Source organism: Lissotriton helveticus, chromosome 12, assembly GCF_964261635.1.
Source record: "Lissotriton helveticus chromosome 12, aLisHel1.1, whole genome shotgun sequence".
NCBI classification, from domain to species: Eukaryota; Metazoa; Chordata; class Amphibia; order Caudata; family Salamandridae; genus Lissotriton; species Lissotriton helveticus.
Genome location: NC_136073.1, coordinates 817,115,198 through 817,132,354, shown reverse-complemented (window position 1 = coordinate 817,132,354; position 17,157 = coordinate 817,115,198). Strand labels below are relative to the sequence as shown.

The following is a 17,157-nucleotide window of genomic DNA, read 5'->3' as shown; positions in this document are numbered from 1 at the left end:
TCTTTACACACAAGGTTCAAACAAACATACTGGTGCACAGGGACACAAGGATCTGCCCAGTTTAGCAGGTTTCTGCAGGTACAATATTAATTTGGTTGCATTTGGCTTAATAAAAAGGATAGTTGTCATATAATGGCTATCCCAATCCCTTCCTCTCAGCACTCCAGTATGCTCCTCAGTACCTAACTTCATGGTGCTCAGTTTATATATTTTTGAAGGATAAAAAAAGATGAGGGGTCAGACTCTAAATCGGCGGCTTTCAGATGACATGCAGAGTCGCGGAGCGCCTCGCTAGGGTTCAAACGTGTGGTTTGTTAGTTGCATGCAGCAGATGCATGACACAATTCAGCTCCCTCAATGGGACACAACTTTCTATGATATGTTTCTGGGTTTGGTCTTGGGCGTGCTACTGTTTAGTGGTACATGCTGCTGCAAAGTGGTGGAACTTGTCTTGCAGCTTCCATGCTCCTTCCAGTGGCTTCTGAGGGAGTCTCTGGGTGTGGTTTCAGGTTGCCTACCTGGGAATCATTTCACACATGGGTTTTGTAATGAACGGCCACTCCCTCTGCGGCTCCGAGCATCCAGCTTGGATTGATGCCATCACAGCTCACATCCATTTGTGCCTCTAGGATGCCTCAAGATGGATCTGTACGGGTAACACGGCTTGGATCCTGGCCTGGCCACCAAGTGACCAGTGACCTAGTGGGGAGAGTTTGTGGCCTTACGGCCAAGAGCTGCCGACTTTGCAGCTGGGGAACCAGGTTCTTCCTGTGAATCTTGTCAAATCACTTAATCTCCTCATGTCTATCAAGAAATGAATGTGTCCTTGTGTAATGTAACTGTTGCTCATGTAAAGCACTCCGATACCTTCGGGTCAAGTTCACGCTATATAAATCTGCACACACAAAAAAAAAGTTTCATCCTATCTCATTCCATGTCTGCTGAGGCAGGGAAGTTTGGATCGTGGTCTCTGCTCCTGTGGGTGGTGCAGTCTTCAACAAACAGCTCAATTTGCATCCCGGTCGATGGGGCAGCTCCGCGTGGATTCAGCCTCAGACTCGTGGTCCAGTTGAGTTTAAATCCATACCCAGCTACCTGGGACAGCTTACCGCAGGTCCAGACTTGTACTTGGGGAGTTACAAATTTGAATTGAGCCCATGCTCCAGGGGTGACTTAGATCAACCTTCATTATCGGTCTTGATATTGATTCCCACATAGCCTGCTTGAGTGGTGCAAATTCAATTCAAAGCTGCCTGTGGTGGACAAGCTTCCATCTGTTCTGTATGGTATGGCTCATAACAGGTCAGTTCAGATCCAGGCTGGACAGCTGGAAAAGCACTGCTATGATTCAAGGCCATCTTTCATCACTGGGCTCTCTTGTTTGTCCAGGCACAGCCTGTTGGCACTGTGCACCTTCACTCCAGGTCTGGTTGTCTTGATTTGTCCAACCTGGACCACATCATCCTAGGACACCATGAACATGACTCTTGTCATATCGTGACTCGCGATTAAACTATACTCAGCCTGCTGTCCAGGTCCAGCCTAACCCAGGCCTTGCTTCACAGGTATCAACGTGCACAATGTCACGAGGGTGGTTCTGCAGTCAATATCCCTAGGAAAATCGTCACCTTTCCCTTTTTATTATGTATCGGTTTAATAGTCCCAGAATGTGTTGTTGCCTGAAGAACCCAGAGTGGCTTAAAGCCACCATAATCACATGTGGCCATTTGTCAGCTGTGACTCCTGGCACAAAAAGTGCTTGGACCCAGGACTGGAAACCTGAATCATCTCCGCTTAAGCTTATTCCTGGTGAACCCGGGCTGTCACTACCATATTTCTTGGTACCTTAAGACGTTCCATGGCAGTCCAGTATATATTTTCATATGTACACTCCCTACTTTTAGGTTATCTTATAAGCCACTGGTGATTTCTTGTCCCATCTCACCTGTTTTCACACTATATGCATCGATGCCCTCAGGTCTAAGTTTCATTGGCACAAAAACATTATATGTTAACGTGTGTAACACTTAACTTGTGGAGCGGTATAGACTCCAATTGATATGTTACAATCCAACAATTTGAGATTCCACTCAAATATCTGACGTTAAAACTTGGCACGTCTACCAGGGTTTGTTCGTTTTCCATGGAGTCACAAGTCAAAATATTACTTTGCTATTTTGAAAGATTAAGCCAGTTCTCCCTGAGTGATTTTTTTACGCCTGTGGCTTGCTATGTCCATTGTCTGGGTTCGACTACTGTAATGCTCTGTATGCTGATCTGTCTCAATCTCTTTCCACTAGCAGCAGATGTTACAAACCCAGACGGCTTGTATCTTTACTAACACTCACATGAGAAAGCGCTTGGTCGTTCGATATCTGCCCATAATAGTTGATTTTTGTATCACCTTTAAGGTGTTGATCTGCACGCATCAGGCTTTGTGTGAGAAAGTAATTACCTTTGTATCAGCCAGCAAGACTTATGGAATTGCGAGATAAATGCCCATTGCAAGAACTATAATTCCGTTTGATGAGAGGACTTGGTTTTCCAGACACCTATTATATAGAGCAGTCTTCCGCGGTCCTTTAAAGAAAAGATTACCTCATGGCTTTGTGAAGACACCGGTTTTAATGCCTGTCCTTCCTATATTTTGCTCATGCTCAGCACTTAGATTTATTTGTGGAGCTCATAAGTGCTTTAGAGATTGCTATGAGTTGAAATCCATGCTCAGTGCTGCTGTTCCATCCTGGGATTATTCCCAGTTCATCCTTCAGTGGCAGTACAATTTTCACCCAGGGCAGGGTTCAGGAGCTCACTGAGATCAATGGAGCAACACTTTCTAGGCCTGGTCTTTGGGAAGCTTGGCTTGTGCCCAGGCCCTGTTCCCGGTGGCATGCTTGGGCCTGCCTTGTTGACCTTGCCATTCAGGTTTATTCTCCAGAGGCAACTGGCAAACACATTAGCTGGACTCTAGTGCATCCAGTGGCACACTGTGGAATTTAAAAGGGTGTGGTGCCGCTTACATCTCTGTACCAGTTCTGTGTGAAGAAGCTTGCACTGCAGCCTTCTTTGGTTGGTTGTATGTGCCTTGCGCCAACCAGTACTAGACATGTGCTGTCTGTGTGTTTAGACTTGCACTGATTCTGCCTGTGTGGTTCCTGGTCCTTAGGCCTGATGTGTTGTGTGTGTGTGTGTGTGTGGTGGGCCGAGGACAGGCCTTGCTCAGCTCCTGCCTCAGATGTACAGTTTCAGTGTAGCTTTAAATCATTTGGGTGTGCTATACCTGTTCTTTGTGGGATTTAATTCACACTGCTTCTCTCCGGGCTCTGTATTGCGGGGTTTTAACAGAAGCAGGTTTTTGTCAGGACATGTTAGACAAGCACAGTAGGGCCAGGATTCCAGCCGGCCTTGTGGAAATTGCTGAACTAGTAACCGGCGCCTTCCTGCTTTTATTAATAGACTGCGAGCTTAGTGTAAAGGGATGTCCAGGCTGCAGGAAGCTGGGTGGATGAATGAAAGAATGAATTCGGTGCATCTGTCAGTGGTCACAGGAAGTGGACCACAGGAAGTGGACCGGGGCATGCACAGTGACTGAATATGTGTCCGATAACCATATATGTATTAAGTATTAGTCCATAGACTGTGTGTGCCCTTTTGATTAAACTTAATTATGAATCTTAAGACTTCACTCATCTTCCAGAACACTTTAAGACTCGCTATATGCTGCTTTGCGTTCTGCTCGAAGTGCTTCAAAGTATAATGGGTTGTTCTGTACAGTTTTCCTTGTAGATTTGTGTGCACCTATTTCAAGGTTAGCAGTCTGGAACGGCCTGTCCTATTTCTGGAATAGCCCGCTTTAACAGGTAGTTTATTCCAGGAAGAGTCGTGTGTGTTGCATCAAGCCCTATCCTCAGATCAACAGTGTGTAACAGTCTGAGCAAGCCCTCGTTTCACACTAGGCCTCTCCAGCACCCTCCCTTTGACCGAAACATAGCAGTATGTCACAGTCGTAATAGCAAGTTGACAGTATGTAAGAGACGGAGCTATTTGTAGATTAGAAGCACGTGGCAGACAGTCCTTGGAGGCCATTAGCATGTCACAGACAGGGCTATTTGCAAATTAGTCTTCTGTTATCAGCAGTGCTCTTGGCAGATCGGTTCAGTGTTACAGACGAAGTTCTTTGCAGATTAATAGACTGTAACAGGCAGTGCTATTTACAGATTAATGGTATATAACAGGACATGCTCTGTTAAAACGAGTAACCGACACTGCTATTTGCAGATTAGTACCATGTAACAGACAAAGTTAATTGTAGGTTAGTAGCGTGTAACTGGCAGGAATGCTTGCTAAGTTGGCGCATGTAATGTAGATGGCTATTTGTAGGCTTGTAGCATGTAACTGCCCGGCACATTTGCAGATTAGTAGCATGTAACAGAGGGCTATTTGTAGGCTGGTAGCATGTAACTGCTATGGATATCTGCAGATTAACAGCAAGGGCTGGAGAGGAGATTTTTCAGATTTGTAGCAAGTAATGAGAGGTGTGTTTAGAAATTAGCATGTAACAGACAGTGCTATTTGTAAATTTGTAGCGTGTAACAGGGAGGGCTATTTGTGATTTGGTAGTGTTTAACAGACAGTGCTATATGTAGATTGGTAGCGTGTAACAGGGAGGGCTATTTTTGGATCAGTAGCATGTAACATACAGTGCTATTTGTAGTGTTGTGGCATGTAACAGATAGGGCTATTTGTGGATTACTAGCATATAAAATACAGTGCTATTTGTAAGTTGGTAGCGTGTAACAGAGAGGGCTATTTGTGGATCAGTAGCATGTAACGGACAGTGCTATTTGTAAATTGATAGCGTGTAACAGGGAGAGCTATTTTTGGATCAGTAGCATGTAACATACAGTGCTATTTGTAGCTTCGTGGCATGTAACAGAGAGGGTTATTTGTGGATTACTAGCATATAAAATACAGTGGTATTTGTAAATTGGTAGTGTGTAACAGAAAGGGCTATTTGTGGATCAGTAGCATGTAAGAGACAGTGCTATTTATAAATTGGTAGCGTGTAACAGACAGTGTATTTGTAGTTTGTAAGCGTGTAACAGACAGTGATATTTGTAAATTGGTACGGTGTAAAAGAATTGTGGATCAGTAGCATGCAACAGACAGTGCTATTTTTAAATTGTTAGCGTGTAACAGACAGTATATTTGCAGTTTGGTAGCATGTAAAAGACAGCGCTATTTGTAGATTAGTAGCGTGTAACAGAGAGGGTTATTTGTAAAATTGTTGCATGTAACAAAGAGGGCTATCTGTGGATCAGTAGCATGTAACAAACAGTGCTATTTGTAAATTGGTAGCGTGTAACAGAGAGGGCTGTTTGTGGATCAGTAGCATGTAACAAACAGTGCTATTTGTAAATTGGTAGCGTGTAACAGAGAGGGCTATTTGCGGATCAGTAGCATGTAACAAACAGTGCTATTTGTAAATTGGTTGCATGTAACAAAGAGGGCTATTTGTGGATCAGTAGCATGTAAGAAACAGTGCTATTTTTAAATTGGTAGCGTGTAACAGAGAGGGCTATTTGTGGATCAGTAGCATGTAACAAACAGTGCTATTTGTAAATTGGTAGCGTGTAACAGAGAGGGCTATTCGCGGATCAGTAGCATGTAACGGACAGTGCTATTTGTAAATTGGTTGCATGTAACAGAGAGGGCTATTTGTGGATCAGTAGCATGTAACAAACAGTGCTATTTGTAAATTGGTAGTGTGTAACAGAGAGGGCTATTTGCGGATCAGTAGCATGTAACAAACAGTGCTATTTGTAGATTGGAAGCGTGTAACAGAGAGGGCTATATGTGGATCAGTAGCATGTAACGGAAAGTGCTATTTGTAAATTGGTAGCATGTAACAGAGAGGGCTATTTGTGGATCAGTGGCATGTGACCGACAGTGCTATTTGTAAATTGGTAGCGTGTAAAAGACAGTGTATTTTTAGTTTAGTAGCGTGTAACAGAGGGTTGTTTATAAATTGGTAGTGTGTAACAGAGGGCTATTTGTGGATCAGTAGCATGTAACGGACAGTGCTATTTGTAGTTTGGTAGCGTGTAACAGACAGGGTTGTTTGTAAATTGGTAGCGTGTAACAGAGAGGGCTATTTGTGGATCAGTAGCATGTAACAGACAGTGCTATTTGTAAATTGGTAGCGTGTAACAGACAGTGTATTTGTAGTTTGGTAGTGTGTAACAGAGAGGGTTGTTTGTAAATTGGTAGCGTGTAACAGAGAGGGCTATTTGTGGATCAGTAGCATGTAACAGACAGTGCTATATGTAAATTGGTAGCGTGTAACAGACAGTGTATTTGTAGTTTGGTAGTGTGTAACAGAGAGGGTTGCTTGTAGCGTGTAACAGAGAGGGCTATTTGTGGATCAGTAGCATGTAACAAACAGTGCTATTTGTAAATTGGTAGCGTGTAACAGAGAGGGCTATTTGTGGATCAGTAGCATGTAACAAACAGTGCTATTTGTAGATTGGAAGCGTGTAACAGAGAGGGCTATATGTGGATCAGTAGCATGTAACGGAAAGTGCTATTTGTAAATTGGTAGCGTGTAACAGAGAGGGCTATTTGTGGATCAGTAGCATGTAACAAACAGTGCTATTTGTAGATTGGAAGCGTGTAACAGAGAGGGCTATATGTGGATCAGTAGCATGTAACGGAAAGTGCTATTTGTAAATTGGTAGCGTGTAACAGAGAGGGCTATTTGTGGATCAGTAGCATGTAACAAACAGTGCTATTTGTAAATTGGTAGCGTGTAACAGAGGGCTATTTGTGGATCAGTAGCATGTAATGGAAAGTGCTATTTGTAAATTGGTAGCGTGTAACAAAGAGGGCTATTTGTGGATCAGTGGCATGTGACCGACAGTGCTATTTGTAAATTGGCAGCATATAAGAGAAAGGGCTATTTGTGGATCACTAGCATGTAACAGAAAGTGCTATTTGTAAATTGGTAGCGTGTTACAGACAGTGTATTTTTAGTTTAGTAGCGTGTAACAGAGGGTTGTTTATAAATTGGTAGTGTGTAACAGACAGTGTATTTGTTGTTTGGTAGTGTGTAACAGAGAGGGTTGTTTGTAAATTGGTAGCGTGTAACAGAGAGGGCTATTTGTGGATCAGTAGCATGTAACAGACAGTGCTATTTGTAAATTGGTAGAGTGTAACAGACAGTGTATTTGCAGTTTGGTAGCGTGTAACAGAGATGGTTGTTTGTAAATTGGTAGCGTATAACAGAGAGGGCTATTTGTGGATCAGTAGCATGTAATAGACAGTGTATTTGTAGTTTGGTAGCGTGTAACAAAGAGGGTTGTTTGTAAATTGGTAGCGCAATACTGAGAGTTGTGGATCAGTAACATGTAACAGACAGTGCTATTTGTAAATTGTTGCCGTGTAACAGAAAGGGCTATTTGTGGATCAGTAACGTGTAATAGTGCTATTTGTAGGTTGGTGACGTAACGGAGATGGCTATTTGTGGATGAGTAGCATGTAACAGATAGTCCTATTTGTAAATTGGTAGTGTGTAATAGAGAAGGATATTTGTGGATCAGTAGCATGTAATAGTGCTTTTGGAGATTGGTATGTACACTTAACTCTTCATGGCCGCTGTCTCTTCTCCGCTTCTCTTCCTGACAAGTCCCAGAAGCAGGAAGCACACAGGCTCCCCTAAGCCAAGCAGCGTCGTGATTGGTCTGAGAGCCGGACAGGGAGTGGAAGCCTGTGCATGTTCTCCACCCAGGCTGTGGAATACAGCCTGGGTGGAGAACATGGTAAGTGCGCATGACAGTTTGGCCGGCCCAAGACATCCGGCCAAAACGGCATGCGCACTTAGAGTGTGCCCACCACTCCTCCCCCTGACTACCCAGCCCCGCCCTGCTTCTACCGCTGAGCACCTACGGAACTACAGAATGCTAACATTGCATTATTATCATTTTATTTTACCTTTTTTCACTGCTGAAAAGCAGTGGGGAGGCGCTTCTCTGTCATAACGGGGGAGCCGCCCATGTGTACAGATAACCGATAATCATGGTTCTCAGCATGCAACATACTGAAACGCTGACCCTCTGCTCAGGTTCCGTTGTAATACATGAGCTAAAACCCACAACCTTGTTTCTAGTATAGTTGCCCATGTAACTTCTGGGTCCTTTGCAAGTCTCTGCTCGCATCATCACTTCGTGCACGAGTTTTATCACTATACACAACAGCATACAACAGTCTTTCTCTAGACCATCTCTCTAACTTCACCACTCCATTGACGCGATCTAAGGACTTCCATAGGGAATTATAGCATAAAATCTACAGTCCAAGGTCTCCTCTACTTAGCCATGGTACCACTCAAATCAATCCGTCAATTCTGAGTCCTGCACTCTGGCTGGTCACAAACCAGTGCTACTCTCTGGCTGCAACCAACAACTATCTCCAGTTGTCGCTTTCTGTTGTGGGATGCCAACTACCAGTTCCAGGATCTAGCATTGGCGGTTATTTCTTGTACTTTTCCAGATTGGCTAACTTGAATTATCCATTCTATTTCCGGAGTTCGTCCTCTACAACTACAGATCTCCCTACACTAGCAGTCTGTAAAAGGTTGGCAGTCCTGTTTCCATTGAGGCAGTTTCCTAACATCAATCCTTCATTCCAGTTGAATAAGTAATCCCTAACTTGTACACAAGGGCTCGGGACAAAAACCTTCAAGGATGTAGACTTTGGGGGTTTAGTTTTTCATAAGACCCGGGATCGTGATTTCCATTGATGTTCTGTATCCTGGCTCTAGTGTATTTATATTTTACCTCTGGTGAAAATATTGAATTGATAGTTCACGACTGTCCAGGTGCTCGTTTTAGGTCCCTCCTACCAGGCCGCTGTGGAAGGGCTGACTGCAATAGACCTATTGTGAGCTGGTCGTGGGCTTAGAGCCCACCCATTGCTTACCATTGGTAAGCTTTATAGTCGTTCTCAGTTTCTTGCTTCTTAATTTGTGGCTCTCTTCCTCTTGTGCTTGTTCCTCTTCTTTCGAATGGCTGATTTATTTAGGGAACTACTTTTTTCTTTATCAATCCGCGTTCCATGAGAATTCATGTGTTTTCTAGCTCTCTCTCGTGTTATGCTCCCAACCCATTTCAAATACACTACTCAGCACTGTTGCTCATGTCCCCTCGCCAACATATTTATAAAAGTACAGCATTAGGAATATTTTTGCTGGGGCACGGCTGAAGATTGCAAAAAACACAGTTGATGGACAGAATGTAGAACAATGTCATACATTCACCCCAGTACAAGGATCTGGGCCTAAATCCATCGTTTTTTTGCACTCCACACCACCCGCCATCGTTTATTTGCACTCCACACCACCCTCCATCGTTTTTTTGCACTCCACACCACCCTCCATCGTTTTTTTGCACTCCACACCACCCAAACGGGCACGGCTGAAGAGCAGGCTTTAAGAGTTGTTTTTGTTTGATCTCTTGCATTCAACATTGCATGAAAGCATATGCTTTGGCACACAAAAGGCTTTTAGGGTGTTGGCAGAAGAAGCATTTGCTGTTCTCTCTTAGCTGGCACCTGGGGCAGAAGGTGCACTAGGCAATACACTTCTCCTGGAGGCCGAAGAATTGGCTGTCTGTGCTACTGCCGAGAATCAAATGGCTGAAATGTAGAAGTGTGGCTCAATGGTTAGAGCAGCAGACCCTGATGCAGAGGTCTAGCCCGGAACCAGGGTTCAATTCCCCGCTTCGGCGGGTCTTGGGCTCAAAAATTCCACGGACCTGATAATTCTCGCCTCGGTGCCTATTCCAATCATGGAGTCCCACTCTGCAACTCTGGGCAATAGCTTGCTTAATCTCCACAACGGCCCCCACAAAGCTAAGGATGCCTGGCCTCCACCTTGGGGGTGCCCAGGAGTGGACACCTCACAGGGAAAGCCAGGATGGGTTCCACAGCGGTATTCGTACAAGTGCCTTGAGACCCTTGCGGGTGAGTAGTGCGCTATACAAGTATCAATTTTTTTACAATTCTGTGGAAAATATATTAAGCCTTTGCAAGAGTTTCCTTTTGCATTCTTACACTTCATTATTCTTTTGAAATTCTGTTCAGTTTCTGGAGCGAAAAGAATTAGAAAAATAAATCGTGCCATTTATAAAGATTGAAAACATGAAATTCAGTGAGAATTTTTGAGATATCGTAAGATATGTTTGCGTTTACTCCCGTTTTTTAAATGTTTCTTCCTTTTACTTTTTGAAACAATTCTTTACAGACAAACATTGGCAAATCCAGCAGCTTGGCACTCACATTATAAAGGTGAGATCTGTTATTTTTGCCATTGCTCGTTGAAGATGCAGTCCTATAACAGAATTCATGACAGATAGCCAAGACTCGTGACCTTTCTGAAAGCATAAAAGGTTGAACTTGTTAGGCCCTTTTGATTATGTAAGAACGTCTAGGGCTGCAGTGAAAGTTTGATTTCTTATTCTTTAATGTGTTACTTTTACTTGATATCGCCTTACTTTACATGTACTGGTGGTGTTTCTTATGTCAAGTTAGCTTTCACGTCCTTTATAAATAGGTATGACTTAGTGTAGCGCATACAGCAAACCGAATCACGTCTCGGCACTTGATGAATTGAGACTGTGCTTTTGGTGCTTGTAGGAGTGGCCAGACTATGAGTACAAGTGTCAGGGTGCCTCCAGTAAAACCACACTTACCTCCACCATTGGTATGGTCCTCACACTGCTGCCAGCACTACTCAAGCATCCTGATGTGTCTTAGACGATTGTTAAGAATTGGCCAAGTACCATTGTTCATTGCCTAATTGGTTTGGAAAAAGTGTTACAAATGCAACCGCTTCATCTATTCTCATGACTCTCTTTACTGTGCAGGCCGGGCTTTCCAAAGCAATATCCGAGAGGTGGAGCCTGCAACCTTCACTGAAGTCTTTCCTTGGGTGTTGTCTGAGGGCCGAAGGAAGACCCTGCAGGAGGCTCTGAAGGTAAGGAAAAGGCTTTGTTGGGGCTTCTGCCACTGACCAGGATCTTGGAACTGATACCTGTGATCCTAATGGTGTGGTGCCCTGACCTTGCTCTGGTCTAACTAAAGCATTCTAACCAAAGCTATTCACCTCCTCTAAATGAGCTCTACAGTTAACCATGATATTCCTGAGATTCCTGCACACTGGTGTGTGCTGTCTGTGAAACTATGGGGGACACCTATATTCTCTTGGCCAAAAGAGCCTGGATGTTTGCACTATAGCTCGTCTTCTACCAGTTTGCCATGTCCCTAGATATCTAGGGCTGGGAGCAGGAGACATGGTTTTAGTTTTAACCATGACCTGGGTTTCTTTTGTTTAGTTTTATTAAATGACCAATTCTCTAAACGGCTTTGACGCTTGTCCAACCTCTTCTGACCTTTTGGGTCTGAACTGGGATGGAAAAGTGAGCTAAAGAATGATGATGGATTCAACCCAGATCTATGACTGGGGGTGAGTATCTGAAAAGTTTCAGCGCTCCGTCCATCATCTCCATGTGTTTGCTTTGTTTGCTCTTAGTTAGCAGAGTATGTCCAGACATGGAACCCTTGCTCACTTTGCCACTGGATTCAAGCTAGCCTGGCTGATATGGGGTGTTACCCCGACACCGGTCCCAAGATGCTTGTTTCCGGTCCAGGAAAGTTCTGGCTTGGTTGGCAGTTCAGGCTGGACTGTTCCCATGAGGCACAGGGTCAAGACTGATTTGCATATAGCTGGATCTGAACTGGGATGGCGAAGTGAGCTAAAGAATGATGATGGATTCAACCCAGATCTGTGACTGGGGGTGAGTGTCTGAAAACTTTCAGGGCTCCGTCCATCATCTCCTTGAATTTTCTTTGTTCCCTCATGATATAAAAAGCAGTTTTTTCACAGATTATGATCATGGGCAGCCACTGCTGCGGAGAGGATAGGCTCGCCCACATGCCAGTCACTATTTGATCGTTTGTGAGCATGTAGAGCTGCGTATTTCTTTCTGGGAGGGGCAACATTGGTATATAGTTCAACACCCACCCCCTAATTTCTGGCCCTAAAACCGAGTCTTTCTGTTCGTCTTGCAGAGTCCCTTCCACAAACTGGCCACTTCATAAAAAGTCTGCATGCACTTTGAGTAAATAAACTCATTCACCGCTTATATGCTGTGCCCCACAAACTGAATTGCCCCTTTGTGCCAGTAAAAAGGTGTCGCTGTCAGTCATGTCACAGCAAATCATTTTACAGTAGAATGAATCTCCCAATCGTTCCTCACGCATTCAGTGTGAGGCCGTTCACAGCCCCATCTGCACGCAGAGACCAACACGTGACAATGTGCAGCTGTCATCCTTACTAATGGCGCAAGTTCCCAGTGAGACGCTTTGAAAGGGGCCTGTTTCAGCAGGCTTTGTAGCTTGCCTGCGGATATCCCCGCTTGCAGATCTGACCGTGTTTCTACAAGCCCCACGGCTTCCCAGGCGCCTAGATGTCACGGCGGCACTCTCGCCCCGCTTCCCATCCGCATCTGTTCTGCCGCTGCTTCCCTCAGGAAACCCTCGAAAAGCTGGCCCCTGATAAGAGCCACCCTTGACATCCAGGCCTCTTCACTTTCTCCTCTACAGGATGCTCTTTCTGGGTGGTGGTGGGGGGTAGGCCTGTGCAGGACAAAAAAAATCTATTATCGGGCCTCGCTCGGAGTGACAGATCAAGTTCAGGGAGTGTAAAGAAGGCTACGCACTGTTGGTCATGGAAATCTGACGCGCCCTACAGATAGAGGGAAGTGGGCTGCTGAAGTCACCAACCCGACTTCAGCCCACACCCCTCAATATATATATATATATATATGTGTGTGTGTGTGTGTGTGTGTGTGTGTGTGTGTGTGTGTGTGTGTGTGTGTGTGTGTGTGTGTGTGTGTGTGTGTGTGTGTGTGTGTGTGTGTGTGTGTGTGTGTGTGTGTGTGTGTGTGTGTGTGTGTGTGTGTGTGTGTGTGTGTGTGTGTGTGTGTGTGTGTGTGTGTGTGTGTGTGTGTGTGTGTGTGTGTGTGTGTGTGTGTGTGTGTGTGTGTGTGTGTGTGTGTGTGTGTGTGTGTGTGTGTGTGTGTGTGTGTGTGTGTGTGTGTGTGTGTGTGTGTGTGTGTGTGTGTGTGTGTGTGTGTGTGTGTGTGTGTGTGTGTGTGTGTGTGTGTGTGTGTGTGTGTGTGTGTGTGTGTGTGTGTGTGTGTGTGTGTGTGTGTGTGTGTGTGTGTGTGTGTGTGTGTGTGTGTGTGTGTGTGTGTGTGTGTGTGTGTGTGTGTGTGTGTGTGTGTGTGTGTGTGTGTGTGTGTGTGTGTGTGTGTGTGTGTGTGTGTGTGTGTGTGTGTGTGTGTGTGTGTGTGTGTGTGTGTGTGTGTGTGTGTGTGTGTGTGTGTGTGTGTGTGTGTGTGTGTGTGTGTGTGTGTGTGTGTGTGTGTGTGTGTGTGTGTGTGTGTGTGTGTGTGTGTGTGTGTGTGTGTGTGTGTGTGTGTGTGTGTGTGTGTGTGTGTGTGTGTGTGTGTGTGTGTGTGTGTGTGTGTGTGTGTGTGTGTGTGTGTGTGTGTGTGTGTGTGTGTGTGTGTGTGTGTGTGTGTGTGTGTGTGTGTGTGTGTGTGTGTGTGTGTGTGTGTGTGTGTGTGTGTGTGTGTGTGTGTGTGTGTGTGTGTGTGTGTGTGTGTGTGTGTGTGTGTGTGTGTGTGTGTGTGTGTGTGTGTGTGTGTGTGTGTGTGTGTGTGTGTGTGTGTGTGTGTGTGTGTGTGTGTGTGTGTGTGTGTGTGTGTGTGTGTGTGTGTGTGTGTGTGTGTGTGTGTGTGTGTGTGTGTGTGTGTGTGTGTGTGTGTGTGTGTGTGTGTGTGTGTGTGTGTGTGTGTGTGTGTGTGTGTGTGTGTGTGTGTGTGTGTGTGTGTGTGTGTGTGTGTGTGTGTGTGTGTGTGTGTGTGTGTGTGTGTGTGTGTGTGTGTGTGTGTGTGTGTGTGTGTGTGTGTGTGTGTGTGTGTGTGTGTGTGTGTGTGTGTGTGTGTGTGTGTGTGTGTGTGTGTGTGTGTGTGTGTGTGTGTGTGTGTGTGTGTGTGTGTGTGTGTGTGTGTGTGTGTGTGTGTGTGTGTGTGTGTGTGTGTGTGTGTGTGTGTGTGTGTGTGTGTGTGTGTGTGTGTGTGTGTGTTACTATCCTTGTGGGGACTTGGGTGTGATAACACACTCACGCTGTGGGGACTTGATTGCACTGTGGGGACCTGAACCCAAGTCCCCACAAGGCAATGATTTCTAAATGATATAAAATGACTTCAGAAACATCTGTGTCGATTTTTACAACTTTTAAAAAAATTGCCTTGTGGGGACCTGTGTTTCACCAAGTGTGTTTATATTTTTGCTCGCTCTGCCCCTGTAGACAGGAGCCGGTACTGCAGCCTTAAACACACTTTGCATTTAAACACACCTTGTTCACCACAATAGCACAATAGCAGCAGAAAAAACAGACCTTTTAAAGGAAAAAAGGCGAAATCATTCATTTATCCAAATATTATTTATACACATTAACTTTTTCTCCATTTATAAAAAAAATAATTTTATTTACTATTGAATTAAGACTTTTGTGTTTGAAAATTTGCTAGTGGTTTGATAAACATTGCTAAATACAATTTGGGTCAGTTTCAAATCCAAGAATAGTTCACTATTGCTGTTTGACCTTATCTGCAGTTAAAGAATGGTGGTGCATTGCACTGCAACAAGAGATCAACTGACGTGATTTGTTTGCAAATAACAGAGTTATCAATGCACATTGTTACACGTTATTGCTTGTGCCAGGTATCCTGAATATTTATGTTGGTTTGCCTTTGTTCAGCTATTAAAATACATTATGGAATATGATCTTTTAGATGATGGCTGGGTGAGTGAGTGGCCAGATTTGAAAAAACATTGAATCTGTTCCTGATATTCTCAGGCATGTCCAATTGAGCATGTCTGTGTATTTTCCATGTTCAAATTTTGTCAGGTACTGCCTACCAATATTTACATGGTGAAACTGCTAGCAAAGAGGAAGAAAGTGTGGAAATTTAGTGTGATAGCTCTGATCGCACATATTATCATCCCTCATTCTGAGCAGAAACACTCAGAATTATGCAGCAATTTTGCCCCAAAGCAAAACCACAAGATTGGGGGGTATATTTACTAAGTTGTAGCGTCGTGTTTGCATCACAAAGGTCATCGAAATCAATGCAAAATCTTGTTTTGCTAGTTTACTTTCCAGCGCTAAAGTTTTTTTGCACTGGAAAATCATTTGAAGGTAGTGCAGAGTAGCACATATTGCTGCTTTGCATAACTTAGCACCAAAGGGGATCTTCCATGGGTGTGGTGCATGGGCATTCCCATGCAACCATCCAAGGTTTCTGATGCAAAACCGTATTTACTAACATAAGTAGGCAGTGTTTTGCGTCATAAAAAAGCTTCCAGTTTAACCAGGCACTATCACGGAGAAATGCTTTCATTTCTCATTTCTTTTCCTACTTTGTATGTGTACTGCACTGCACAGCAGACATACAAGGTGGGAAAAGTCTCAAAGTTAGTCTAATCATAGTATTTTGTACAGATGTGTTTCCTTACACTACAAAACCTATGCTACACTCACAGAGGCACCCTTGCACTATGGTGTAAAGGGGTGTGTGGTGCACAGCAGCACTTTTCTGCGCCGGCGCTAGGCAGAGGAGAGGAGCGTGCCATATTTCTGTAAATATGGCGCTCTCCTGCCCTCTCCTCCTCATGCAGCGCTGCATTTGTGGCTGCTCCACTGCAATGCGTAATAAATTAGTAAATCTGGGTTGCACTATTTTGCCTAGAGCACAGTCCCGCACAGCAATTTCTCTGGGGTCAGAATGAGATTACATGGAGATAACAAGAGACTAATCCATGCATTATTATGCCCTGCGAAGCTTTTCAGCCAAAGCTAAATTATGACTGCTCTGCAAAATCGAAAGTGAGAAAATCTGTAATATGACACTGGTAAAATGTGGGTGATTTTTTTATACTACATTTACCAATTTGTTTAAAAAACATGGCAGTAATGCACACAGGTGTTTGCACTTCACCTTTTCCATGTGCTGTTACAATCTGCAAAAAGCAGGTTGCAAAAGCATGTTCAAAATATACGCCCCAATATTAAGTGTGGCATGGCCCATTTTTTGCACTTGAGTCGAAATTACACTGCATACTTATGAATGCTGTTCACTCATAACCTATAGTAAAAGAAACAGCATATTAATACCATATGCTTCATAACGCACTACTTTTATTTATAAAAATTGAAAAATAATAGTGGTTACTTTTGCCCAACTGACTGGAACTCAATTTACCAACCTCAGAAGAATCGATGTCTCAGTCAGCCTTACTGGGATTCAACAACATGATCTGCACATTGCTTCATTTGTCAGCAGCAAGTGTGTCATTCACTGGGCCCTCTGAAATGTGAAGTTTTTTCATAATTGGAAGACAATGAAGGCGGTAACTCTAGCTTCACTTGCGAATCGAAATTAAGTCTGAATTTGGAAGGATGTCCTTTTTATGAAAAACTGTGCACACACATTTTGCAATTGCTCCGTTTGTGCTTTTAGGAAGATAGAATATTAAAGTCTTTCCTTAAGTTCCTTCTAAGCACATTCTGTCAATGCACTCGCTTATGTGACAAATGTGCCAGAAAGAAAAATAGGTTTTAATTATTTTACACTTTCATGTAGGTTCTGCATGCAGCTGGACTTCTTTAGAGCTTGCCGATTTTAAAATATTCGGTTTCCGTGGAAATAGTAATTGTTTTCAAAGTTATGCGAAGGGAACTGAAAGCCCAAGTAGAAAGCAACTACATATAACACCGTGCTAAATGCCAAATATCATCTTCACCTGACCTCGGCTGCAAGGCACGCCCTGCTTTCAGCAGTAGCTCAAAACACCAGTTAATTGATCACATTAACATATGTATAGTTGCTGAGCAACGGCTTCCATCCCCCAGGCCACCTCTGAACCTCCAAGTGTTAAGAAACTTTCAGGAGCAACGAGTCTTTGCCTTCTCATGAGCAGAGAAAAGTGAGCTTCAGGGACAGGTCTGACAGGTGCATCTGGGAGGAAACG

General features: G+C 44.0%; 1 protein-coding gene across 7 annotated transcripts in view; it reads left to right on the top strand.

Moving 5' to 3' along the window:
- Positions 1 to 17,157, top strand: part of ADAM15 (ADAM metallopeptidase domain 15) — a 309,264-nt gene that overhangs the window by 28,581 nt on the left and 263,526 nt on the right. For all 7 annotated transcript variants that reach the window (XR_013603849.1, XR_013603850.1, XM_078671060.1 and 4 more), the window contains exon 2: positions 10,920 to 11,029. Coding sequence is in view for 5 of the 7 variants with exons in the window: in XM_078671060.1 (XP_078527186.1) it covers positions 10,920 to 11,029 (110 nt within the window). In the remaining 2 variants the exon portion in view is untranslated. The remainder of the gene's footprint in view (positions 1 to 10,919; positions 11,030 to 17,157) is intronic.